We start from the raw sequence: 27,302 nt of genomic DNA, 5'->3' as shown, positions 1-27,302 counted from the left end.
CATCTTATCTCATAATCTCCTATCTGTTCAATCAAAACCCTAAAATGTTATCTCTTCAACTCTTCCCTTAAACTCTCCCTCTCTCAGTCTCCATCCCTCAAACTCTCTTCGACTCTTCCCTGAAACAAAAACTCCGAATTACAGAAACACACAGAGCGTTAATACCTCAGGCTTGGATTGTTGAGCAGGGTTTGGTATCCGATAGGTTTCGCTGATCCAATAAAACTCTGGATAAGGATTGGCCGCACCAAACAATCACGGCGTGTCTCTAGCCTCCCATGTGCGTGTATTCCTGTTGCTCGTCCTCATCTCGATTGGGAGAAGAGAATATGAGTAATAGAAGATCAAAATCCAGACGAGCGAGACGACCTCCCTCAAAGTCTCACTCTCTCAGTCTCCTTCAATTTGTGTAAGCTTTCATTTTTCTCATTCTACTCTCATCGCTCTGCAATTTCCTCTTCGTTTATAATAGATCCGTGAAATCTGACTACTTTTTCCTCTTCGTTTGAATCCTGTCCTGCAGTGAGTGATTGAGTGTAGTTCAGCGACTTCAGCCTGCGATTTCTTCCCTTGAGCACTTCTATTGAAACTGGTAAGCTCCAAAATCCATGAATATTGTTGATCGATCAATCTGTATGTTTTAGTATTCCATTTCTGCATTCAGAACTACTTGGATTAATGATTATTGTTAAATAATAAACTGTTGTTCATTTAGAGTGTTTTACTATGTCTAAATTCAGAGTGTTTTACTTTCCTTTACTATTGCATCCTTGCTTGCGCTGGCCTGAGGTAATAATCGAATATACAATACTTCTGCTTGAAGCCTTGAATTGAATTCATTTGAAAAATCTGGACTTTGGAATTAAAGGAGGAATCTTTTACTTTTACTTTTCTGTTGTGGGTTTCTTCAAATCTCTTGAATTTGTATTGGACTCAGTTGATTCTCTGTGTGTGTGGTGCTAGTGTAGCTTCATCTTTGCTTTCATAGTTTCATTTGAAGTTCTCTTTTTAAAAAAAAATTATCTTAATACCATTAATTGCATATTTGTAATTTTCTATGTAGATTTAGTATTGATGGAAGGCTGGAAGCATTGTTGGGTTGTTGCATTGAGGAAGAGGAAGCTTTGCTGGAAATATGTTTGCAGTTGTGCACCTTGATGAAATATTCATGGACTATTTCAATTTTAGGTTATTTGTTTCAATTTGAGACTTTGAATTGCTCAGTTTCAGACTTTCAGTATTTTAGTTTGCTGCAAATTGATGCAGTTGCATTGTTCAAATTGGACAGTTTATTGTTTATTTTTATTTGCTGCATGTGAGACTTTGGATTTGCAGTTTATGCATGTGAAACTTTGAGTTTGTAGTTGTATTGATGGAAATGTGTATTATTGCAGTTCTGCTGTTTGCAGACTTTGAGTTTGTAGTTGTATTGCTGGAAAGTGCTTGAGTGTTTGTGTTTGACAGTTTGAGAGTTTTGATTGTTTGATAGTTTAATGCTTTTATCACTTTCATGCTTTGACAGTTTGGAAGTTTGCAGGAAATTGCTAATTTGTTATGTTGATGTTGATTGTTGAATATGTAGATTGTTGAATATGTAGATTGTAGATACTGTTTTGAGTTTGAATGAGTGAATAGATTGTGATATATTGAATCATTTAAATGTATGTATGGAAATCAGGAAAACTAGAAACTAGAAACGGCTGAAAAGCAATGTTTCTATATGGAAAAACCGAGGAACCGAGTTTGGAACCGATCTGAGTTTTGAACCGAAAATCTGAGAAACCAATCATGGAACTGATCTGAGTTTGGAACCAAAAAACCGGGGAACTGACCGGAGCATGGTCGGTTCGGTTCTATATCGGTTCTTGATACAAAAAACAGCAAACCCGAACCGATAATCAGTTGTCGGTTCCGGTTCCGGGTTCAGTCCTTGAAATTGAAGAACCGACCCGAGTCCAGCCCTACTTTAAAGAGATCGGTACGTAGTTTGAGTGAAAGAGATCAGTACATGCAATATGAAGAGACCCACCGACGACTAGTTCCTCAAAGATGGTCTTTCTGATTTTCATATGGTTAAGTTCTCAGCTCTGTTGGGCCGTTGGCCAGGAAGAGATTTGATAATAATGGATTAATGGTACATGATGTTGCATTTAGAAGCCAATTATCAGACCCAGCCATGAAAAAGGAATGGAACCAACTATGGTCTGTGGATCTTTCATCATCAAAATAGTCGCTTTCAAAAGTGAAAAAAATCAGAATAGCAATGAAAAGGATTTAGAGTACAAGCTTATTGACCCAAGCCAAAACCCAAACCCCTCCTTAACAACTGATCCGGCCCAAGAAATAAGAGAGATGGATCGGATCGGGCCCAGGCCCAAATGATCTGTCCCAAACCTGCCCCATGAACGTCCAGAAACTTCTCTAGTGATCAGACGCGTCCCTCCGCCATTCCAACCGTCTTGTTGTACAGAAGGTTTCCTTCTATCTAAAATAATCTGGTCCACCCTGACAACCTCAGGCACAAAATTACAAACACCGATGACCTTGTTCCCTCGCCAATGATGCACACACACCGACGCCCGCAAACTTTGCAGACCCCAACAGTACAAAACAGTAACAATGATGAAGGGTCGTCGCCCACCTACCACAAAGAAATAAGAGACGTTCCTTCCTCCTCACTAGCTCCTGAGATCCCCACCACTTCAACGACAAACTCCCTAAGAAACCCATCAACTCCGTCCTTCAGGCTTGGTTTCAAACGCCACTACACGGCAGCAGGAGACAAACCCTTTCTATTGAAGTCATCACTGCTATCTATTGAAGTCATCACTGCTATCTATTGAAGAAAGCAAACCCTTTCTTCCTTTGTGTACGCATATAAGCATATTCATTGTATTTGTAAATTATATTATATATGCAAATCGGGGTAAGACACTATAGTATCTTAATATTTTTTTATCTATGTTCTAATTCATGTAATATTTATCACTTTAATGACTTATGTGCTAACTAAGAAAAAGTTCTTGTTGAAAATACATTAACTGGTTAACATATTATAAAATTTTTCCAAATCAAAATCATTTATATATTCAATAATGTAACATATATATATATTATTGATATCATTTATCTCACACCATCTACCTTACAAATTGATAGTACTTATCCTCATAGATGCTATGTGTAAGACTGTAAGTGGTTTTAACGATAATGTTCAAAATTATAGTCCGTTAAAACACATGCCAATATGTGTATGAAAATGACTGCTAAATAGAACAACAGAAAAAAGTTATCAGGAGGAACAAGTAGTAACAACTTCCTGGCATTATACATTATAATCAAGACAAGAAGTTTGACTAATTCTTCTAGTCAAGACGCAGGCGGAGTTGTGGAGAGAATGAGTCGAAGAGAAGATAAGTGATTGCTCCAAATTAAGAATCATCAATACCAATCAAAGAAGACGATGATGACTCCATTTACTCTCTAAGGAGTGTGCATGATTCTGACAAAAATGAACAGCGTCGTTTATTGGTTATTTTAGTGTATATGGACCATTGTATCGTATTTCCAAACTATCATTAAACACAAGATACACACAACAATTACCTAAGCTGCGAGTGACTTTTAAAAGAAAGTTATTAACTTTCGTTTTCTCCTTTCACATAAGGTCCCCAGCCAACTACATGCAGTTCTATAAATCTTTTCTTGAGGTATATAACTTTTTGATCATGGTAAAGTATTAATATAAAGGAAAGATTGTAATTAGTCCGGATCTCTGTTTTTAAAGGCAACATATATCATTTGAAAAACAATTCTTAGTTTCACCTCTAGGGTGAATGAGCATATTCATCATCTCTTGCAATTAACGCATAATAACTTTATAATTTTCTAATCAAACCATTTATGTTGTATAATGTAATACAAAGATTAGCTCTTTAAAAAATCAATCAAATTAAATACCTTTTAGGTATTCATTTCTATGAAATACATGGACGGTTCATCATAATTGTAATAAGTGTTGTTAGAACCATCTATTTGTTTGATTCAATTAGATAATTAAATTATTTCCGATTCGATTGATTTTTTACAGAGATGATCTTTAAAGGATAATTTAGGATATAGACCGTTGGATTATAAATTTATTAAGTAAAAATATGTTAATCGACAACGGGAGTGAATATGCTCGTTCATCCTAAAAATTGTCCTATTTTGAATTAAAAGTGCCATCAAATTGTATTAGTGCTCTAAAAGAAGAAGAAAGCAACAAAAGCATATGACATTCTGCTATCAATCTCATTTTCTTCATATTTATCAAGGCAGATGAAAATGACATAATTTGTAAGTTCTCTCAAATTTTGAAATTGATTTATGCTTATCCATTAGTCGTAGAAAGTGTGTCTCTTTTTTCAAAAGAAAAATGTCGGCAACAGATTTTCTTAAGTATTTGTATCATTGTAATAGTTCCGAAAGAAGGCAAGGTTACATTCGAAAGTGTTTTGTTTTTGTTTTAACGCAAACAAAACACAATGTCTTGGTAAATATATAAACAGTATAAAAATACTTTAGAGTAGATCTGAAAATGGACGATCTTAAGAAAAACTTGTTTGAACAATGAGTTTCCCACAAAATGCTTCATGAGTTACAGACTTAATTGATTATATAAATTTTTATTAACTGTTGCAAAAGAAAAGGAAAGTTTTATTTGTTTCTCTTTCACTGTCACATCTAGTTTTATAATAAGTAACTTCCTTTGATTTTCTTTCATTGGCAATAAAAAATGAAATCTCTGTAGATTACGGTTTTCCACAAACTAGTACGTATCATAAATGGATTAGTCTTCTTTAGTGTAATAAAATGAGAGAATGGCAGCCTCCTACTATTGAATTTTTTAAATAAATTTTGATGACTCAGTTAATGCTTATCATCGTAGTGCTGGTGGTTTGTGTTTAGAGACGATCGTGGTAATCTAATTATGGCTGCCACAAACATTTAGGAATAATTGATGTTTTGACCTTCATAACTTGTAAGAGCAACTCAAACAGTTTCCCAATATTTTTTATATTATAGGGAAGCAAAAGTCAAAACTTTAAACAAATTTTCATCCCCAATTCCAATAGATTCTCTATTTTACATCAATCTCTAAAATCTCCATAATCTTCCTTAAAATTTTAGAGATTGCTGTAAATTTAGAGAATTTTGTTTTCTCTTTCCTCACTATCCCTAAAATGGAGATAATTATAGGGAATCTGTTGGAGCAAAGAGGCTCATTTTTCCCTAAAATAGAGAAAAATCAAAATATATAGAAGCTGTTGGAGTTGCTCTAAGAGTTAGGCTTCATACTGTCATCATCCATAGTTTTACAAAATTGGAGGTTGAAGGAGACTCAAAACTTCTATTTGATAGTTTTTTTTTAAATTATTTCTTGACCCCATGGCGGATATAATTCATCCTCATATGTATAGTTTAGTTGGGGAACCCACTTCAGAGTTCCCAGATTAGGCACATTAACTAAGAAATCAACTTCCTTGCCGATGCTATTTCTAATAGTGGTCATAGTTCTACTATAAATGCTTGGAGAAATTCCTTACTCTTTACAGCTTGTCATGCTCATGACTTTGATAATCTACCTATAGGTTGTGAAAGAGGTTTTTCGTTGTAATTCTTCTCTTCTTTAGTCGGAAAAAAAAAAATCCACTTAAGTGTTTTTTCTTAATCAATAAAATTTTGTTTATGAACTATGACTATGTCTCAAATTAGGAAACTTCTTTAATTGTGATTCAAAATAAGGGTTTTGTGATAAATAATAAACTTTTGTTGTGTTTTAAAAAAAATTTATGAGTGTGCAATGAAGTTTCCAATACTTTATTATATCGCATTTTGCATGAACGAAACTCGTTTGATTTGTTACAGATATTGTGACGCAATTTAAATTTATATTGTATGTTGGACTTGTCGTTTCACGCCACAAAAATGTAATACAGTGTTTTATGTCTTATCATGTCACGTACTGCTTGATCAAGAATGTCAATTTACATGACAAATGTTAAATTCTCACTGCATGTTCAGAAAGTTGTTTCACGTCTCGACAATATAATAAAGTGACTTACAATTGGATTTTTATCACGTCATATTTTTGCATGATTTACAGCTGTTTGCGTGCATGATTTAGTATTTCTGCATGATTTACAGTTGTCTTGCTTGTTCGAAAAACTACGAAAAAATGTAAGATGTGTTGCTCGTTCGAAAAACTGCGAAAAATGTAAGTCCGATGAAGTAAATAAGGCTTAGTTTTGATGTAATCACACAAACCAAACCACCCATCTTGATTGACAAAATCATTCTCACCCTACCCATCTTGATTAAAAGAAAAGTCATTGATATTGATTTTGCTTGAAAATTCTTATTCTAGACAAGAATACCGCAATTACCGTGCGTTGTCAACACATGCAATGGTTCCTCCTCTAATAGACATCGCCTAAAAAGCGCGGGTCCCACCTCTGATTCAGTGCCACGCAGGACAGCTCAGTCTGACGTCCCACAAATATCAAAGAACAAGAGCGGTGGCCCGCGGACGTAATTTCCAGAAAACCGAGGCCCACGATAGTAAATTAAGCCCCCTTCCACTACGGTGCGAGGTCTCCCTCACCTACGGCTCCACTATATAAACCCGTCGGATCCGTCTGTATCAGCCTCATCACTTTCTCTCTCTACACAAATTTCTTCGAAACATTCTGCGTTGGACTCTCTCTCTCTCTCTCTCTGGAGAATTCCGGTACGTGTTCATTGCCTAATGCAGTTTGGTAGATTCCTCTATTTGATTTCTCTGCTACGGAATCTAAATTCGAAATTTTTTTTGTATTCAAAATTTTTGATCCGCAAGGTTTCGCTACTGTGCGTGGAATTTTGATTCTTTCGTTTATGCACATTGGATCTCGGAATTGATTACTGTTTACCAATGCTTCGTGTTTGCAAGGAGATTACTCTATTTCATTTTGCTTTGCTAGCTTCGTCTTGTTCTTGTTGTTGTTGTTGTATGATGTAAGTGATACATGGAATGGAGAGTGTCATTGTGGAAATGATGAAGCTGTGAGTTTTGTAGAGTTACTTGTGCCGGTTTCGGTGTGATTGATGGCATGCAATGAATCAGGCTTTTCGGTGTCGTTGTGATTCGGAATCTATCTGATTGTTTCGTGAGTTGTTTTGTTTCTGGAACGTGGATGATACACGGAACATAAAAGGAGTGTGTGGTGCGTGCGAATGTGGTGTTGCTTTTATCTGTATTTGGATATTTAGCATATGTATGGAGATCGTCACTGAGGTCTTTTTTTATAGTGTATTCGGATCGTTGTTTGCTTTGATCAAGACTTTTGCTTTCGAGCTCTTTTGAAGTGGAAGTAGTGTCTTGTTGTAGATAAACACATAGAGTTAATAAATAGCATTCTTTTTCTAGCATTTCCTGAAAACGTCTCCAAGGATGCTTTACCATAAACTTGTCGTTATAGACTTTAGGAAGCTAAATAATAGATGTACCTCTTGCCTAGAGCCGAATTTGATTTCAATATTGCTTGATTAAAACCTCTTGCCAAGGTAGGGTTGAATGATTAGACCTGGTAACTTTGCCAAACTCGACAAAATTGGCCATTTGATTTTATTAGCTTATATGATCAGGAAATTTGGTTGATTCCGTCCTTTCGTATTCTAATGCATATTCTTTCCCTGTTCCTCTGTAGGTCTATGCTTATGGGTTCAAATTCAGTTGTGGATATGATAGAGGCCTCCTCGGGGGTTCATTTTTCTGGATTTCACATGGATGGTTTGCACCAAAGACTGAAGATTGAGCAACCGACAACCTCAGCAAATGAAAACATGCATAAGCAGCCTTTTGTTATTGGCAAGTATTGGTCTATGGTTTAGGGCATGCGTTGTTTCTAATAAGGTATTGGAGGTTCCTTTTGTTTATTTGATTTTCTTATGAGCCATGCTTTGCTCCATGTTGTGACAGGGGTTGCTGGTGGGGCAGCTTCTGGTAAGACTACGGTTTGTGACATGATTATACAGCAGCTTCATGATCAGCGTGTTGTTCTTGTTAACCAGGTAATGCTTCCATGCTCCAGGTAAATTCTTGTGATCAACTAGAGTTCCTAATGTATTTCTTGCATGATTTGGGGCTTATTTGTTTATCCTGTATATACTTTAAGATATGTACCTTATCATGGATGACAGGACTCGTTTTATCATAATCTGACCAGCGAGGAACTTAAACGGGTTCATGAATACAACTTTGACCATCCTGGTGAGGATATTGCAACTTAAGTTTAAGGAATGTAAATTAAACAATAACTACAGACTATCATGATTTATATTGAATTTTGTGTTATCTATCAACAAAATGAATGGTATGTTAGAATCATATGAGACCCTGAACTGAACTGGTAACTAGTGAGTAGTAATGTCATGATTTTAGTTCTCTCAGTGTCGTTATTATGTAGCTCCACAAGTTTGTTTTCTGTAGCATCTTTTTGGCTGAATTGCACATGTACAGCAATCTAAAACAATCGTGTTCCCTATATTTTGCTCAATGTTCAGAATACGTCACTGCCAATTACATTGTCGTGCTACCCTCTTAGTCACGTGTCACCCATGTTCACAGCTTCTGTACATACTGGTTGGATCTTTTTTTGTGATGGTTCTGTTACTTAGTGTTCATTTAATTTTTTTGTTGTATTATCCAGATGCTTTTGACACTGAGAAACTATTATCTTATATGGACAAGTTGAAGCATGGGCAAGCAGTAGATATTCCGAACTATGATTTCAAAAGTTACAAAAATAATGTGTTTCCAGCTAGAAGGGTAAGTTTTGAAATTCTATGGGATATTATACATATGAACATATAAATGGATTGCTGTTCTAGCAAAGGATCATGTTAAACCACGTATGTCTATCTTACACTGAAAATCCTTACGGTTTAATCTCCTTAACAGGTAAACCCTTCGGATGTCATAATTTTGGAAGGCATTCTTGTTTTCCATGATCCTCGTGTCCGAGAGTTGATGAATATGAAGATATTTGTTGATACAGGTCAATTATTTTCTTTTTACCATTTTGACCTTTAGAAGTTCTTGTAGTGCATTGATAAAACTTGTGTCAACCACTACCACTGATAACAATTAAATTCTGATTATACTCATTTGAAATTGATTACATATGATTTGGTTTTATGTTTATTTTCTAACTTAATCTGTCGCCGAGAGTTTTGCTGGTTTAGCATGATGTAGTAATTTTGTGGTTTATAAATTGTTTGAGATCAAGGGTTGTTGATTGTCAATTGTGTGAAAATTTTGTATCGTAGGTTATTGCTATGAGTAGAATGCTGTTTGCCACTTCATATTGTTACTAAATTGGGCCACTTCACATTGTAAAATTTTCAGTGCAGATGCTGATGTGCGGTTGGCTAGGAGGATAAGGCGTGATACGGTTGAGAAGGGAAGGGATATTGGTACAGTTCTTGATCAGGTTTGCAACTTTCCATTTGATTATTTTCACTGGAAAATAAGAATATATGGAAGACAGGGTGTGGACTCTTAAATATACTTGATAATAATTTGTAAATGACCTTTATGTACTTCTACCTTTTATGTTTTTATTTTTTGAAGTATTAAGGGTGTTAAAGGGGATGTGTGTGTTTTGGTTCTGTTAACTACTCTTATCTTTGTTCCATGTTCACGCATTGGGTAACCATTTTAATGCTTACAGCATATTTCTTCGGTGCTGCAGTATTCACAATTTGTAAAGCCTGCTTTTGATGATTTTATTCTTCCTACAAAGAAGTATGCCGATATCATCATCCCTCGTGGTGGAGATAATCACATAGCTGTTGATTTGATTGTACAACATATCCGCACTAAGCTTGGTCAGCATGACCTCTGTAAAATATATCCTAACTTATATGTCATTCATTCAACCTTTCAGGTATCCCTTTCTAAATAAATTCATTCAAGCTCCAAAGTTTGTTTTGTATGTTTTTTGTTTTTCTTTTTGCTTTTGGCTCACCATTAATTGCTTCTGGTTTTGTGCAGATACGGGGTATGCATACCCTCATACGTGATTCTCAAACAACAAAGCATGATTTTGTTTTCTATTCCGACCGATTAATTCGTTTGGTACGTATTTCGTCATTTGAGCCAAAAGGGATAATTTGATATGGTTCTTTAAGGTCAGCAGTAGTATGGGCCACTTTTTATTTGTTTGATCTCTCATCAAGAATATTGAATTTTGACCAGGTTGTTGAGCATGGCCTGGGACACCTACCTTTTACTGAAAAGCAGGTCATCACTCCAACTGGTAAGTTGATGCTCATTTGGACATCTTACAAACACTAAGCTTCTTATGTCTTTTCTACAACATATCTCTCTTGGTCTTTGTGCAGGGTCCGTGTATATTGGTGTGGATTTTTGTAAGAGGTTATGCGGTGTATCTGTCATTAGGAGGTACAAATCCCTTCCTATTAAGGCATTTGGTTTCCTCTGAATACATGATTATTCTACTACTATTGTCTCACTGCTTTCTTTACAAGTGGACAAACTGTCTCTGGGATGCATTCTTGGTTTATAAAACAAATGATTAATATAAATACTTAGGTAGTAATTAATCTGGATTGAAATGCAACCTTTCATGTTTTAATGAACCAAGGTGGTCCTCCATCCATCATGCACTGATGTTGTGTTTCTCTTTTGTTTGATTACATTTTGTTTTTCAAATGAATTTCTGTATGGTTTCATGGGATGCTTACCATTCTCCTGATATCAGTGGTGAAAGTATGGAGAATGCTTTGCGAGCATGTTGTAAAGGTATCAAGATTGGCAAGATTCTTATTCATAGAGAAGGTGACAATGGTCAGCAGGTTTGCACTCATCTCTCTCTCTCTCCCTCCTGCAACCCCTTGTGGGGTTCATGTACACACATTCGCTTGCCTGTTTTTCAGTTTTCCCAATTGTTCTTGATTCTTTAAGTGCTGACCAGCTATTTGTTTGGTCTTGCTGAACAGCTAATTTATGAAAAGCTACCCAACGACATTTCAGAGAGGCATGTATTGCTGTTGGATCCTATCTTGGGAACAGGTTTGTCTTTTCTTGCTTTTGCTTTATTTTTTTCAATATATAGTCAATATATGGATTATGGACTGTGAATGCTGCATATCAACTACACTAATGAATGAATCCAAAACTGGTTCTTGGTAGAGCCAGGGATGAAGGGCTGAGAACAAAGATAAAGGAAGGGAAGCCAGGGTATTCTGTTGTGAAAATGCCCCACCAGCTTTCAGTTGGTGGTTTGGGTTACAAGGGCCATTATTTGTTATCGTCTAATACAAGAAGAAATAATCAGAATTATAAATTGTTTAAAATCTTGTGGAATTAGACTTGTGTCATAGCAATCACACCTTTTTCTTCAGGTAATTCGGCTGTTCAAGCTATTTCTCTACTTCTAAAGAAGGGTGTACCAGAGTCCAACATCATATTTCTCAATCTCATATCTGTAAGTTTATGTCTTTCTCCTGCTTCCAGTTCTTCTAATGAGTAGTTCAATTTTGGGCAACACTTTTTTCATGACTGCATGAGAGTGGCTCATTATGTTGCACATTAATTGACCAGGCACCTCAAGGTGTGCATGTGGTCTGCAAACGCTTCCCCAGAATAAAGATTGTGACATCTGAGATTGAAACTGGTCTGAATGAAGACTTTCGTGTCGTACCTGGCATGGGTGAGTTTGGGGATAGATATTTTGGAACTGATGACGATGATCAAGAAGGGGTGCCTCCATCAAAGTAGCTCATGGAAACTGCTATTTGGTCCAACCCATTATCAACTTGAGTTATTTTCAGCAATGATGATCAGCTAGTAACGTGCTGGATTCTACAGTTTCAATGTTGAGAAAATTTTGACTTTCAAGTCCAGAACCACCATCCTTTGAATGTTTCTTTTTGTTATATAGGTCTTCTGTTCTTTTACAAATGTGTTTTACATATGACAATAATGTCATGTCATAAGGGTTGGGGTTGGACAGCAAGTTTGTGATGGTAGGCAGTGAGTCTGTGCCTAGATAGCCAAGCTAGCTCCCGTTGAAACTTACTTCGCATTTGTATGGCTTAGGAGGGAAGCAAGATACAGGCACCCGCATGTTATGTACTTATGAACCAGGACTTTTTACATGTAATATGATAAATCTTTCTTAACTTTCATACGTTTTAGATGTGCCTCTTCCTTTTGATCTTTCTTTTTCTTTGGGTTCCTTGTGCAAGTTGCATTTCATGTGTCGATTCTGGGTGAACTTGTGGCTGCACTAGGGTATATAAGAAGTTTACCTGGTGGGGAAGGAGATTGCGACAGGCAACTGGTGGTGATATCTCTCGACAGTTGCTCATAGATATTTGTCAGTCGTTGATGTATAGAATCGACGGTTGGACTTGCAAACATTGATGGTGACAATTGAGCGAGCGACCGTTTTTAGCATTCCGGATACCAATAATGAAAAGAAAACAGAAGAATTGAAGTGGCTGAGGCACGGAGTAGGGTAGAATCCAAAAGCCTCCTTTGGTCTCTGGCTCTTCAACTTCTGAGGAACTGGATGAGGAGCATTAGCCTTTCCACACAATTTTATGCCCGGGGATGAGTTGCCAGTTGGCGAGGAGAGTGATCACTCATTGCTCTATCCTAGGTTGATAACCTTCCTTGGGCTAACCTTTGGACACGTGTTGGTGCCTGCTCTCGTTGGATCTGCTGGCATATTCCATCCAAGCTTTGTCTATAAGATTGTTGCTTGTCTAAATTTACTTTTGCACTTTCCTTCCCTTTATCTTATCCAATTAAGCTTCAACCATGTCAGCCTTCGTGGGAAAGTATGCTGGTAATATATCTCTCCATGTCGACCATGGTCTATCCACTTTGTAGGGAGATATTGATTTGGAGTTTAAGATTGTTATCACAATGTAATGTTCATCGTGCATAAGAAATGCTTACTAGATGGTGTTATATGTTATTATGTCAAACTGTTTCTCAGGATATTGAACACGATCTCATCTGATTGTGTAGTCCTAATAAGTGCGTCACATTAGATTATGTAGTAAGAGACTATTATTTGAACTGCACGTAGACATAAGATTTGTACAACCATTGAATTATTGATGAACCTTTGATTGTTTGCAGAGGAGCTCATAAAGAATGCCAAGTACATTGCCACTCCCGGCAAGGGCATATTGGCTGCTGATGAGAGCACAGGCACCATTGGCAAGCGTCTAGCCAGCATCAATGTCGAGAACATTGAGTCCAACCGCCAAGCCCTCCGAGAGCTGCTCTTCACCTCTCCCAATGCCCTCTCCCACCTCTCCGGTGTCATCCTCTTTGAAGAGACCTTGTACCAGAAGACCTCTGACGGCAAACCCTTTGTTGAAGTCCTCCAAGACAACAATGTCATTCCAGGCATGGTCTAAGATTTCGATAATATGTCCTCGAGACAAGTACTTTGATCGACTATATATGTGTTAATAACTTAATATCGATGGTTAATGCCTTGATATCAGGTATCAAAGTTGACAAGGGCACAGTTGAGTTAGCCGGAACAAATGGAGAAACCACAACCCAAGGGTTAGACTCCCTTGGAGCTAGGTGCGCGCAGTACTACAAGGCCGGTGCGCGCTTTGCCAAGTGGCGTGCCGTGCTCAAGATCGGCCCAACCGAGCCTTCTGAACTATCTATTCAGCAGAATGCACAGGGCTTGGCTCGCTATGCAATCATCTGCCAGGAGAATGGTTTGGTTCCAATTGTTGAGCCTGAGATTCTAACTGATGGGGATCATGACATCAAGAAATGTGCTGCTGCTACTGAACTTGTGCTTGCTGCAGTTTACAAGGCACTGAATGAGCAACATGTTCTTCTTGAAGGCACGCTCCTTAAGCCCAACATGGTCACACCAGGCTCTGACAGGCCCAAGGTACATGTATAATGTTTGCATTTCTCAGACAGTTTCATGTGTTGTGTTATCAGGCAGACAATATATCAAAATTGTCGATTGAGGATTATCGTGTCAAAATGTGCATGTCATTTTGTTGCACGGTCCAGTTTGACATGTTATTTTACCAAACTATAGATATAAAACTTGATGTCAGAATATCCAATCATGATTGACAAGATCAAATAATTCTTTAAATCTAATTGGGTTTGATTTTCACAGGTACCACCGGAGGTGATTGCCGAGTACACAGTGATTGCACTGCGCCGCACAGTCCCAGCTGCGGTGCCTGGGATTGTGTTTCTCTCCGGAGGACAAAGCGAGGAACATGCAACACTCAATCTGGATGCAATGAACAAGTTGGACGTGCTCAAGCCATGGACTCTTTCATTCTCCTTCGGCCGAGCTTTGCAGAGCAGCACGCTTAAGACTTGGGGTGGGAAGAAGGAGAATGTTGGGAAAGCTCAGGAGGCATTTTTGGCAAGGTGTAAGGCCAACTCAGACGCTACTCTTGGGAAGTATGGTGGAGAAGGTGCTGGTGGATTAGCTTCTGAGAGCTTGTTTGTTAAGGGATACAAGTATTAGTAGTACTAAACCTTCACCGTGAGAACTTTGGAATTATCAAGTGTATGAAGCAAACTAAACTTTATTGTTAATTTTGTCCCAACGAAAATCAAACTTGTAATTTATTTCCTTGCGTTCTTCAGTTATTGGTACATATTCTACATGAATGTTCATGTCATCAGTGCTTAACTCAATTGTCTTTAATAAAATCAGTTGTCCTCTCCTTTCTTTTGCGAAATTGACTCATCGATCAATTGTACTGCCATAAACTCATACTATTCCTCACTAATCGAGTATCGATCATGCCATCCATCATGACTTGATTTTGGTGGATCACCTGAAAGCAACAATCAAAATTTTGGCAATAAGTTCATGTCTCAAGTTTTTCTGAATTCTTTGTCGAATAAGAGGCTAGGTTGTTTTTTATTTTATATTTTATTATTATTATTATTTTTAAACGCAGGTGGTGTAAGTCCTTTAATAGTAAAGTGAGAAATTTTACAAATATGACTCACCTGAACACGGGCTACGACAGAAATGAGCCATGAATCAAAAGCCTAAGGAAAACCCTAAACTAATCAAATGTAATGAAACCCTAAAAATAAGCAGGCTTCAAGTACTGCAGTAACCTGATACTACCAGGGTAGCAATACCCTCCGCTGCGTCACCTGGTCGGCAGTACCCTCTAGTCAATGCTTATTTTATCATGTGAGCATTTAAAAAAATTATGAGATGCTCGTATTTTAAATGAGTTGATTTATAGTATATTTTGAGATTTCAGTACTAGAGAATGATTAAAAGTGTTTTCACGAAACTCATACTGCATGCATAGTTTTATATGAAAACAAATTTGGGAAAACATTGAATTTTATTTACTTTCTTACAATTATTTATTTTTGTCCACTCACTTTAACAGTTTTTCTAAATACTTTTGCTAGGGCTTTTTAATTTTTTGTGCTCAATTTGCATATTAGCTTAGGTCGGACGTACTTAGGAGTTGAGGCATAGTGTTCACCACTTTCGACTTTGTTGTAGGTTATATGTTTAACATACTTGTACTTTATTCCAATTATTAGTCTAGTTTGCTCTGATTGCCAAATTTCAGTTGTATTAATAATTGAAATTCGAGATCTTCCCTAGCTAGAATGAGATTTACCAATCCCTTATGTACGATATCCCTTACTCTAAAACCATTATACTGTAACTTGGCTCTTATACTTGAGGGTGACTTCAATGCTAATAATAATGAATCAACACTGATTCGATCAGCTCTTTTCGATCCATCTATTTTGTTAATTCAATCTTAATTTGTTCTCTTTTATTGATAGATAAAGGAATGTTTTGTTCTCCACATGGAAGCAGAGGGATGTAGGGCGGGTCTGCTGTTGGTTATTCATCAAGAATGAGAGAATTTTGATCTAGAATGTGATTGTTCACTAGTGGTTTCTACTCTACAACAAGATGTGGAGGATAGATCTGAAATATGGCGGATTGTCAATGATTGTAAGTCATATTTGACATCTTTACTTTCTATTTAGGTTATTAGTCATATCTTCTTCAAACCAAATTGTGTAGCCAATAGATTAGCTCATCATGCTAGGTTGAATTACCTTGATAATGTTTGGTTGGTTGAGTCTTCTGATATTATTCAGGATGTATTTTCTGAGGATTCTTGTATTGATGCTAGAGGTCAAGGCCCTATATGCATGTTTATGTTTCTAATACAATAAGTCAAGTATGGGGATGAGCTTCCCAACTTAGCTGGGTATCGAAGGAAAAAAAAAAGGAATTAAAGTTTTATTTCTAAATTCATGGAATTGCATAAGACAGAATAGGGAAATTATTTATATTTATTATGGAACAAGGTTCATCACAACCAACATGGTAATTGGTATTTTATTGAGGCAACATATATAGTCGCAGTACTGAACGATTCTCGGTAGTTTAGTCTTGGGCATCAATTTCCTTCTGGTGACCATGGTCATGGTCTCGGCTTTGACGTTTCTTCCTCTCCTCAACGAGTTTTTCCGCCATCCTACAGATGCAAGTTAATTTAAAAAAAAAAAAAAAACAATTAACAAGCTAGTATTAGTGCTTTTACAACGAATATATAGAAATAAGATGTATGTTTTGCTATGAATCTTAGTATTGATGGAGAGTAATAATACATTTCGAGAGCCTTTTCATTTGTGATCTCAGGTTTAACAGTCTCAAGGCGACCGGTAGCTGTATTCATCTTTGAAACCGATTTCTGTAACAGCTGCTGCCCAGCTATCGCAAGATTTTTCAGGTTTTCTTCTGTAGCATTGTCCATAGAATTCATGTCTGCAGGCAATTGATCATGCTGCACCATTTTGTATTTCCATCAAATCTTTTTCTAATATGGTAAGCGGAAAGACCTCATAATGTTTTACATGTTATGATATAAAGTTTAGAATATCCAGTTATGGTTATGTATAAATACCTGAATTCGAAGGTAAGTTCCCTTGGACCAAATAGATTCGAAAAGGGTAGTGAGGTGGATATCGACCATGTCACTACTTGCTTCAGTGAATACTTCTTGCAATGGACAAGAAAATGGATCCAAATGAATCATCCATCCCCCAATACCCCAGTTGGCTGCTTCGTCGGCGTTGTATGTACTCTTTTGCTTTGGTGAACCAGTACCCAATGATATAAGTAGGAACCGATTGCCCTGATCAGCTGCCCATTCTTTTCGAAAGTCAGGATTTTTATTCTTGATTTCTTTTGTCACTTCCGTTATAGCAACCAAACCCTGAAAAACAAAATATTATAGACAAATCAATGCACACACACATTGATTCTTTTAATCCCCACCTCTCCCCACCTTGATGGGGCTCGAACACATGACCTCCTAAATGAGAAGTCATTGTTTCACCACTCCACTCCACCCCACACACACACAGGAGCTGGGTCCTTAAATTTGATGAACTAACTAGTACCGGGTTATTAGCAGCCATTCCGCCGTCAACGACATGGAATTCTCTAGTATTGGTTTCAAATTTATATGCAGGAAAATAGGTTGGTGCTGCTGAAGTTGCCATGCATATATCAGAGAGTTTAGCCGGATCTTGCTCCTCGTTCCTTTTCAACTACAATGACCAAGAACAAATGATTAATTTGTATGTTCTACATTGTTGATTACTGACACCGTCATATAAACAAAACTTTCATAATAGTCTAGAGTATTAAAATTCTGATACTCCCCACTAATTCAATGACACTGGACTCCAAAATTTCAATACTCAGGAACAGTATAAAACATTCTCACCGCAAGGGACTTCAAATGAAAGAAAGAAACGTACAGACCTCGTAAGTTGAGAAGATAGCTGGTTGGAGCAGACTTATATCATAACTCGGGATTACAACATTGGTCAATGTCTGATTCAACCGTATGTCTCCTAATTTTCCTTCAACTATATCCCGTAACGCAGTGGCAGCATATTTTGGACTCCCCAGTAGCTTCCCAATTGAACCAGGAAGCTTAGCAACTAATTTCCATAACCACTCTAACCAACTACGAGAAAATCCTGAATTCGGCATTAGCTTCAAATGTTGAAGCGTGTCATCACTATAACCAGAGGGCAATTCATCCATGTTGCCTAGAAATGCAGACCTATGTATAAGAAAATTAATTAATTAAATATATTTATTGAAATTAATTTTGATTAATCGGTAAATTAATTCAACTACTTAATTACTTGCTTGGTGGAAAGATCTTAGGACAGTTTTCAAGATAAAAAGGGACAATCTGGTCAGCACTGAACAAGGGACGATTGTTTTCATCAGGAGCAGTGAGCATGGCAGTCACAAGGCCACCGGTGCTCGTCCCTGCAATCACATCGAAATAATCGGCCAGTCTTGCATTTGTATTGCTCTCCTTTTCCTGCTTAAGTATGATTGTTAATTAATTGTACTACAAGTAATTAAATTAAGATATATCAATAGAATCCGTAAAGACTTGGATCATGAAACCTTTTTGTTTTGTTAATTACCTGAAGCTTCTTCTCTAAGACGGCGAGAATAGTTGCGGGGATAATCCCTTTGACTCCACCTCCATCAATGCTAAGGATAGTGATGAGTTTTCCCTTACAAGGAGGAGGATGGCGGAGGAATGCACTTGCTTTCTCCATCGGGACTAGCTAGCTAGTATAAGGGAGGTGTAGTGGCTGAGGAAGAATGAAGTTTACAGAGCTTGTGTAGGGTTTATATAGAGAGCTTCTAACCCCTTTCCAACATTTATTTGTGTTTGAGATCTCATGCACGCTTCAGACCAAAAAAAAAAAAAATCTCATGCACGCAGTATTCGTGAAGATGTGGATAGGTTTACTTCACAATCAAAACCAGTCACGTCACGTGGGTGGATCATATTGCAGATTGAGAGAGGTCCAATCTCAACCCTCTTATTGGGTCCTCTCTAGTGCCAACCTACCGATGGTGTATTTTTCATGGGTTCATATTTAAATAGTACATATATATAGGCCCATTCACTTTCTTTGAAAAATTTTATTATTTTACAAGTATATGACATAATTTATACTAGCCCCTTAACATGTGCTCTGCACATGTCAATTGGCTTTTATTTTTATTTTTTTAATTTTTTTTATCTTTCGTGATGTTGAGAAAGTTTCTCATTTTTTAATGGGAAGTATTGCAAATTTTTGAAATATGACATAGTCAATTGACTATCTTATCCTCATATAAAAATAATTTATTTATTAATATCTATATTATGTGAGGACAAATATGGTAGTTCAAAAATTTAACCATTCCTTTGAGAATTGGCTTAATTATATAAGATTTATATATAATTATTTAATTTTTCAATAAATAATTAGTGTTATATATGAGTTTAACAAAATTTGGGAAGATTAAAAATCTTAACTTTTATAGAATATTTCATTAAACCTTATTTCTTTTATTGCATATTAAATAAATTTTTTTTTTTTTTGAAAGGATGAGATGAAATATATTAAATATTTAAAAAGTAATATAATAAATGAACAGGATTAGTGGATTGATCGGATATTAATTAATTTGCTGGATATGAATTTGAATTTTCCTTTCAATGATCCGCTGGATTATCGGGTCGGGTCAGATTGAATTTTATTTGTTTCTAAATGGAAATGAATTTAGGTCGATTTGTTTCAAATCTAATCCATTGACGGGTTTATATACTTTTAAACCAAGTTATTTTGATGAGGTGGCCGGTTTGACGCACCACTAATGTTTTGATGAGTGACATGCATGTTTTCACTCTTTTCTCATATAACGGTAGCCAACTTTTTTGGTCCTCGCCTTATCTCCAACTCTCCAAGTGAAGTGTTCTGCAATCAAAATTAGTTTTGACCAAATGCAGACTTGTTCTGTAGATTTAATTGCTGGGTTTCATGTATTTAATTAGACTAGTACAGAGAAAACGGGGGATTTCTCTCATTTCTCATCTGTTTTTGGATCAACTACAGGGATCTCTTGGCCAAATCTTTTAGCTTGCATCATTAGTTTGTTTTGAACTCACTCGATGATTTCATTAAAGAACTAGATATGCACAACAGAATTTAGACAAGATGATGATATAGAAGCTCGGAGAACTGAATAGAAATTTAATAAAAAATAGATTTTCTTTTTATTAAATTAAGAATTTCTTAAATATAAGTGGGTGTGTCAAACCACTATTAAGGTGAGGTGATTTATCAGTCAATCCCGTAAAATTTCTCCACATAGAAAAATTTTAGAAAATCATTTATAAGACTGCTGTAGTCTGGAGGATGTTTTTCTAGTTGAATGTCTTCTCCAATTATGTAGCCATGGAGATCAAATAGTTCAAGTTACTCTTAGGCCTCGTCTGGTTGGCGGAAAGGAAATTGGTTTCTTGGTTTTTCCCATGAGCATGGGAAAATAAATTTTTCACTAGCTTCCTACCAATGTTTGGAAACACCGGAAAAGTAATTGGAAAATGTATTTTACTTTCTTTTTCGATGTTTGATTTGTGCATGAATAAGAAAGTAAATAACATCAATTTTTCAATAATATCCTTATTATCAAAATATAAATAATTCAAAATTCAAAAGTTTCTAGAATAATTTGGAAATAACAACCATTAAAATAATATTTAGAGTATGTAATTACTGTGCAATTAATGCAAGGAAAGTATGAGGAAAATGAACCCCAAGGGTGTTGGAGGATCCATTTTCCCCCTATTTTCCCTTCATGTAGGAAAGTTGTTCCTTTCCTCGGGTGTGCCAAATACATGAAATGATTAACTTTCATTTGCCAACATTTCCATTCCGTGAACCAAAAGGAGGTCTTAATATCTTAAAATTTGACCAGTTATATAGTATCTTAGATACATATTTTATTTCATACACTTTTTATTGAGAATAGAGTTTGAACTCGGATATCTAAAGTTTTGTATGTATTCATATTCATTATTAATTCATTTAGGTTAGCTATATAGAATTCATTTCTGAACTTAACTAACCATAAATTGAAAACAAGGCACCCTAGCGCTCTGCTAGGGTTTGGGGTAGCGGCGCCTCTTGGCCGTCGCGACCTAAATCTGCTCCTTTCATGGAGATATTCTCAGGCTTCGGCCTCTGTGTGTTGGCTATTGGTGTTCTTGAGGGTAGAGCAATTCTTGAAGAGAGTTTAGGCAATGGTGTGGCTGTATTGGGTAGCCAAAGGACTTTTGGAACGACAACGGAGGGCGGCGGCGGCGGTTGTGGGATGGAGTGGGATCCGAGTAGAAGGCTGCGAAGCGTGGCTCCGATCTTACTCCGGCCAAATCATCTGAGTCCAACGCCGATGCTTCTTGTTCGTGGAGGTTCTTTTGGTCTCAGCGCAAGCCGCGGTTTCTTGTGTCGAGGCAGTGGGCGAGGTGATGCAGGTGACAGATCGTCGAGTGGTGATGTGATGGTGAAGGGCAGGTCGGGTCAGATTCATTTCAAGTTTCTTTCTCTGCCTAGTCTATCTGCAGATCGGCCTCATTGGATGGTCTGGTGGCAAAGCCAATTGGTGGCCGTGAGTGGCAGTAGTATTGCCGCTGGATTACCGGAGTTTTGGTCCATCCGAGGAGCAGACGCTAAGTGGGCTAGATCTATTTGGGCTGTTAGGGCAACTCCCCTTAGGGCTTGGACTCAAATTTGTTTATCAAATTTGGGCTTGGGCCTTTTTGGAGGGGTTGAAGCAGCTTTACTTGGGCTTACCTACTATTGGTACCGGATTTGGGATCCCGGTGGATTTTGTATAAAAATTTGGGATCCAGGACGCACCATGTTTTGGTACCTAGTCTCTTATTTTTATTGGGGTCAATATCCACGAGGAACTGCAGGGATTATTGGTCTTAGGTTGTCAGCGAGTCTACTGATGGATGCTGCAGAAAAATTTTATTGTCAGTTTCCTATTAGTTTTCTCCTCCCTGAGCTTCACTTAATTGGTGGAGTAGTATTGTGTTTAGCGGTGTCTCTTTCTGACGGCCCTACTGGGGCGGGTCACTGTGTAATATTGCTTTTTTCATATTGAATAAAAATGGCTGACCTCCTTCTACTAAAAAAAAAAAAGCTATATAGAATTCATTCATGAGTTGAATGTGTAGTACATATTCATCGACAACTGTCAATTGATTTTATGTTGGATCTCTGTAGATTTCGTTCACAATTTCTTTTTTGATTTCTCATTTATTATCAATTCGTATTAAGTAAGATGTGTAGATTTCATCCACACGTAATTTCTTGATTTTTCCATGTGGTCGGAGCTGAAATCATTAATTGTTGTTGGCCATGCCACTAAGATGGGGCATCTCCCTCTCACTTTGTCTTGATGTGTTTCACTAGATTCTTATCTTTTTATCTAAAGGTCTCGCTTCGCGTTGAACATCAACCGCATCAACAATTGGCATATGAATATTATCTTGGTCAAGTCCTCAATTACAAGCAATTCCCCATTGGCATTTGAGTATGTACACTCAACAAGTGGAAAAAAATTAAAACATTCTTTGGGTGCCATTGTATTAACTTTAGTGATAACCATGTGATTTACCAAAACTCTCACATTGAGCCATTGAGGAACTGATGTTGAGTCTTCTAGTGTAATATGCCAATCTTTGGGTCTCGTTTTTTTTTCAATTGCAGCACTCTTGTATAAGAAAAAAAAAAGCTAGTCTCTTACCAGATATTTATCTCAATTTATTTCAGGAAAAAAAAAAGGATATGTATTTAATGAAAAAATATTGTGTATTGTGAATGAGGTGTTTCTAGTACAATATTAAAATAAAAAAGTTAATAGGTTGTGTATTAAGTAAGAGATATGTATCTATAATTTAGCAATGTGTGAACAAAATTTCACATAATAACGAATTAGATGAGGATGCAACAAAAAGACGAAAAAAGAAAATAGTAATAAATTCAAATTTGGGTAGAGAATATGAAGATTATTGTTACCCAATGAGGAATTAAGTAGTTTTTGTATTTAATTAATTGATTTTTTTTTTTTACAGATTTGAATTTTAGAAAATTAGTGTACTTATTAGTCATTTTGTACTTGGGTAATATAGTCTTTCTATAATTCAATTGTTTGTAGGGTGAACTAAGAAAATAATAGGGTGGCAATAGCAGCACCCTTTGTAAAATCCAATTCCCTCGTTTGACATTATCAGATTGAAAATTTAAATTTTACTGTGGAAAAAAATGAAGGAATTCATTATTTAAATTCTTCACTTTAATTTCCACGAAAATAGGTGTCATTTACGAATTCTTTTGCAGTATTCAATTTTTATTTCCAAAACAAGAATTTTTTTATTTTATTTTTAATTTGTTTTAAACTTTCTTAATTTATTACACATTTTAAATCCTTTTTTTTTTAATAGGAATTGATTTCATTAGTAATCAAGCCATGAAAACAGATCAGAGTCTAACAGAACTTACATAAGAAAATTCAGAAATTCAGATAATCTATCTAAGCCGAACTAAACTCATTAAAGTCTAAAGGGACGCTCGCTGGATAGCAAGCCTAAGCAAGCAAGACAACCTCGCTATGCTAAGGAAAAATCATTCACCTAGTCTAATCTCCCAACACGCGACTGTGGTACAAATATAACTAGAAACATCTTAGAAAAAGCTCATAGAGATTACTCCAACTTTAGAAGGCTTGTAACCAGATGTTTAACATCAGAGACCTAGAAAAATGCTAGCTCCTTCCCCTTAGGGTTGGAGCCAGCACCATCCTTGGCCTCTTCGGGAGCTAACAACCTCGGCAACAGGTTGGTCTTGCTCTTCTTATCCAAAGTAACTGCAACAAACTCAACCAGTCCAAGCTTGAGCTAGAGCCCAGGCGCCAAAAACCAAACCCAAATATGAGCAGATGGAGAAGGGCCCATCAACCCAAATTCAAGTCCAGGCCCAAAAGCCAAGCCCATACCCGAGCAGAGACAACAGCAGCCCTAGCCTCCATTGGCCAGGCTTCCTCTACTGCCATCCATCCCTCCGGAGGTCTGCCGTTCCACCACCCCATCAATCTGGAAAAAGACCGACGCACGTCAACCTTGATGCTTCCTTGATCACCAGAGGTGCACGCCTTCGAAGGTGCCTCCTCTCTGCAGCAGTTGCCCCACTGAATGACGCGGTGCCGGCTGTGATAAACACCCAATCCGAGCCCCGATTCCTTTGCACTGGAAATCAGCAGATGACCTGACCCAGGAAGAGATTGATCTGCCGAAACCCGGAATTGATTTCAAAGAAGACTTCTTCTCGCCCAGGGAGACGTAGTCCTCCAAACCAGAATCTAGACGGCGAACGTCGCTAGGCACGACGGAAACCAGCATGGATGGTGGCGCCGCTACTGGACTCGAAACCCTAAGTGGAGAGAGGTTTCACATTTTAAATCCTAAATAGATACAACTAAACAATAGAAATTGCAATTAATAGAATTTTATATTGATGGAGTTAAAGATTCCACATTTATAAATTTCTATGAATTTTATAATTTAATTTTTCTGATTTTCTCAAATTCGATCAAGTAAATAACAAATGCTTTGGCTAGCTAGTTTAATTGTCTTCTGAAGCCACATATATTCTTATAAGTATTGTGCCAACACAAAATGTTCATGGAGTAGGAACTGGTGATGAGGAAATTCAAAAATCAGCAAAGTCGTACGTGGTGGTGATTTTTATTATGGTTTGCATTGCTGTTGGTACCCTTGCCCTGACTCAACGGGAGCCTGTTATGGTTTTCAGTGGTCATAAAGATTGAATATAGCCATGGGCTATAGCTAAGTGAAGATCCTTATTGGGACGGGAGTAGGGCAACCCACCACCCCCCCCCCCCCCCCAAATAAAAAAAAATTATTAAATTTATTCAATATATAGAATAGGTAGTAAATTAATTGACAGAATAGTCAACAAATTTACAACCCAAGGGTTTGGCACTACTAGAAAATTGGCCCCTAGCCTCCCCCTTATTAAGACACATTTATCATTTAATAGAGAAAATGACACCCTTTGTTTATTTCTGTTTCATTTGTTTAATAGATACACGTAATCTTGACAAATCTAAATATTTAGACTTTTTTTTTTGAGTTGAAAAGGTCATACTGTTATGAAGTTCAGCAAGCAATACAATAACTGCTTGCCCATAGGGCTTGTCAGAAAAAGCCTTTACATAGCGTACACCAAACAAGCACACCTGGAACCAAGCATACCTCAAAGTATACCCCTAGTACGCCTACCTTTTTTGAATAAGCGCAGAAATTAAATAACTCTGAAATAAAATAAAAAGCCTACGAAGCTACTAGTAACTTGCCGATCTTTTCCATTCAAGCAGAAACTGAAATAGTCTCAATACCCTCAGTTGAGGTAATCACCTCCTCAACTAGATGCAGACCCTCTGTAGATGAAACTAAAGCCACGTCCTGCTCCTCCATCTCATTCCCAGCATTCTGTTCCTTCACAGGTAACTCCAAATCAACCATTGCAATCATCACCTCTTCAATAGTTTCAGCAGGTTCCTTATCTGTAGGAACATGAGACACCTCCACCTCATCCTCAAGCCTTTTGAGGAAACGTTTCCTTCCCTTGATCTTAACACGGGGACTCAGGACATCATCCACACTACCAACCAATTTGGCTTTGTTTTTGGATCCTTTGGCACGACCCGCCTTCTTCTTTTTCTAGGGAGAAATTATCAATTTGTCATTCATATGTGGAAGAGAGAGAGATAATTCTGCAACCCCAGCCATATTCGGTGTAGGCAATGCCAGCAACTTCTTCCCTGGACGTATCATGATCTCAGCTGGCCTCGATCTTCAGTCCACTAAGAGACCCTGGGACACTACCAAAACCAGGAGCAGTAGCACCCCCCATTCTTACATGCCTGAATAAATAAAGCACCACAAGAAGCAGTAACCTGATTGCTTTCTAGACCATGCTTAGGCTGCACAGATAAAGGAATCGGCTTGACTATCTTCTTCAACAAGACAGCTGCCTGTAGCCCGGAGTTAAAATGAGCAGAAAAGAATGCAGCTTGGCTTTTGTGATGTGTAGCCCTAACTGCAGCCTCCCCTTGAAGAAACCCCAAACCAGAAGAAACCCTAGGTTCATTCAAACCATTCCTAGGGTTTGATAAAACCCTAACCTTTCCAGACTTAGCCCGAGCACCTCTTACTGAGCCATTAGGTTCACCACCAGCTGCAAAAAGCGATAGACCCGCCATAGCATGTACCGGCGGAGAGGAATGCAGTGTTGCCCTTTCATTTGCAATCAACTTGTCATAGCCATCTGTGGAATGCATGAACATCCCACAATCTCTACACAATCCTTTGGTTTTTTCATAGACGATCGTGAGATTCACATCGACTGCTGCAGAAAAAGAGAAGCTACGGAAGATCCTAAAGCACCGACGAATATCGACGACCAATTGGATCCTCTGCTCTTCATCCTTCCTATTCAACGCTACTTGATCGAAACAGAGAACCTGTCCAATTGCAGATCCAATCAAGGACAAGGATAGTTTGTTACGTAGACCAAAAGGCAACCCTCTGACAGTAATCTAGAACAAAAAATTGGGATACCTTCCACATCAGATATACCATCATATGGCGCTAACAAGAGTAGGGCGGCACACGGATTGGGTTGGATCGGTTTTGACTCCAAATCGTCTCTATGCCAAAGTGAGCAGTTTAAGCATTTTGAACAACCGGTCATCAAAAAAATTAAGCCTAATCCGATCTAATCCAATCCAATTAAAGCTGGTTTGGTTCGGTTGGTTAAACGGTTTTAACCTATATAATAAACGGTTTTAACCTATATAATATTAACATGTTGTTTATGAAAAATTTCATAGTAAAATTCAATCAAAACCCAAAATCTAGAATAGATTCAAGGTGATTCACTTATTTGATTGTTTAGCCATCAGTACTAGCTTAATATTGTAATATTAAAGGTTAGAGAATGAAAGATTGAGAGATGTGATGTGAAAGGATCAAAGTAATTGTAGCAATTCTATATTAGGGTTTTAGGTCTTTGGGTCTTGGATTCAATATGGTAGTAAATTATCTAAGAATAAAGTTATAAATGAAGATTTAGAACTTACTTAGAACAAACTGGACAAAAGAATATATAATTATATATATATATATTATGTATATAAATTTAAATTTTTTTCTTATATATTATATTCCAAACATACCGGTCGGTTTGGGTTTCGCGGTTTAAGTACAAGAGA

General features: G+C 37.2%; 3 protein-coding genes across 6 annotated transcripts; 2 read left to right on the top strand and 1 right to left on the bottom strand.

The window, feature by feature from the left end:
- The first annotated feature begins 6,617 nt into the window (after window positions 1-6,617).
- LOC112202070 (uridine kinase-like protein 3) lies at window positions 6,618-12,065 on the top strand. 4 transcript variants are annotated; one of them, XM_040505645.1, is made up of 16 exons: window positions 6,706-6,772; window positions 6,881-7,247; window positions 7,731-7,891; window positions 8,003-8,094; window positions 8,224-8,293; window positions 8,733-8,851; window positions 8,984-9,080; window positions 9,436-9,515; window positions 9,777-9,971; window positions 10,079-10,162; window positions 10,283-10,343; window positions 10,429-10,489; window positions 10,809-10,902; window positions 11,047-11,119; window positions 11,452-11,534; window positions 11,651-12,065. In XM_040505645.1, the coding sequence occupies exons 3-16, from the start codon at window positions 7,735-7,737 to the stop codon at window positions 11,825-11,827; spliced, it is 1,443 nt and encodes a 480-aa protein (XP_040361579.1). In that variant the 5' UTR covers window positions 6,706-6,772; window positions 6,881-7,247; window positions 7,731-7,734; the 3' UTR covers window positions 11,828-12,065. The 4 variants fall into 4 exon arrangements, with proteins under 4 accessions (XP_024198743.1, XP_040361579.1, XP_040361580.1 ...); XM_024342975.2 differs by lacking the exon at window positions 6,881-7,247 and having other exon boundaries at window positions 6,618-6,772; XM_040505646.1 differs by lacking the exons at window positions 6,706-6,772; window positions 6,881-7,247 and adding an exon at window positions 7,344-7,587.
- A 265-nt stretch (window positions 12,066-12,330) lies between these two features.
- LOC112202072 (fructose-bisphosphate aldolase, cytoplasmic isozyme 1) lies at window positions 12,331-14,805 on the top strand. The gene is made up of 4 exons (XM_024342978.2): window positions 12,331-12,902; window positions 13,202-13,474; window positions 13,576-13,985; window positions 14,226-14,805. The coding sequence occupies exons 1-4, from the start codon at window positions 12,875-12,877 to the stop codon at window positions 14,586-14,588; spliced, it is 1,074 nt and encodes a 357-aa protein (XP_024198746.1). The 5' UTR covers window positions 12,331-12,874; the 3' UTR covers window positions 14,589-14,805.
- Window positions 14,806-16,398: 1,593 nt separating this feature from the next.
- LOC112202071 (patatin-like protein 1) lies at window positions 16,399-18,747 on the bottom strand. The gene is made up of 7 exons (XM_024342977.2): window positions 18,584-18,747; window positions 18,290-18,474; window positions 17,898-18,204; window positions 17,531-17,680; window positions 17,032-17,343; window positions 16,736-16,911; window positions 16,399-16,602 (listed from the first exon to the last, which is right to left on the bottom strand). Exons 1-7 carry the CDS (start codon window positions 18,719-18,721, stop codon window positions 16,512-16,514), a joined length of 1,359 nt encoding a protein of 452 aa, XP_024198745.1. The 5' UTR covers window positions 18,722-18,747; the 3' UTR covers window positions 16,399-16,511.
- Between the last annotated feature and the right edge of the window lie 8,555 nt (window positions 18,748-27,302).

The sequence above is a fragment of the Rosa chinensis genome, chromosome 5, assembly GCF_002994745.2.
Source record: "Rosa chinensis cultivar Old Blush chromosome 5, RchiOBHm-V2, whole genome shotgun sequence".
Classification (NCBI taxonomy): domain Eukaryota; kingdom Viridiplantae; phylum Streptophyta; class Magnoliopsida; order Rosales; family Rosaceae; genus Rosa; species Rosa chinensis.
Note: the sequence above shows the minus strand (reverse complement) of the source record. Positions and strands in the feature narration are given on the sequence as shown.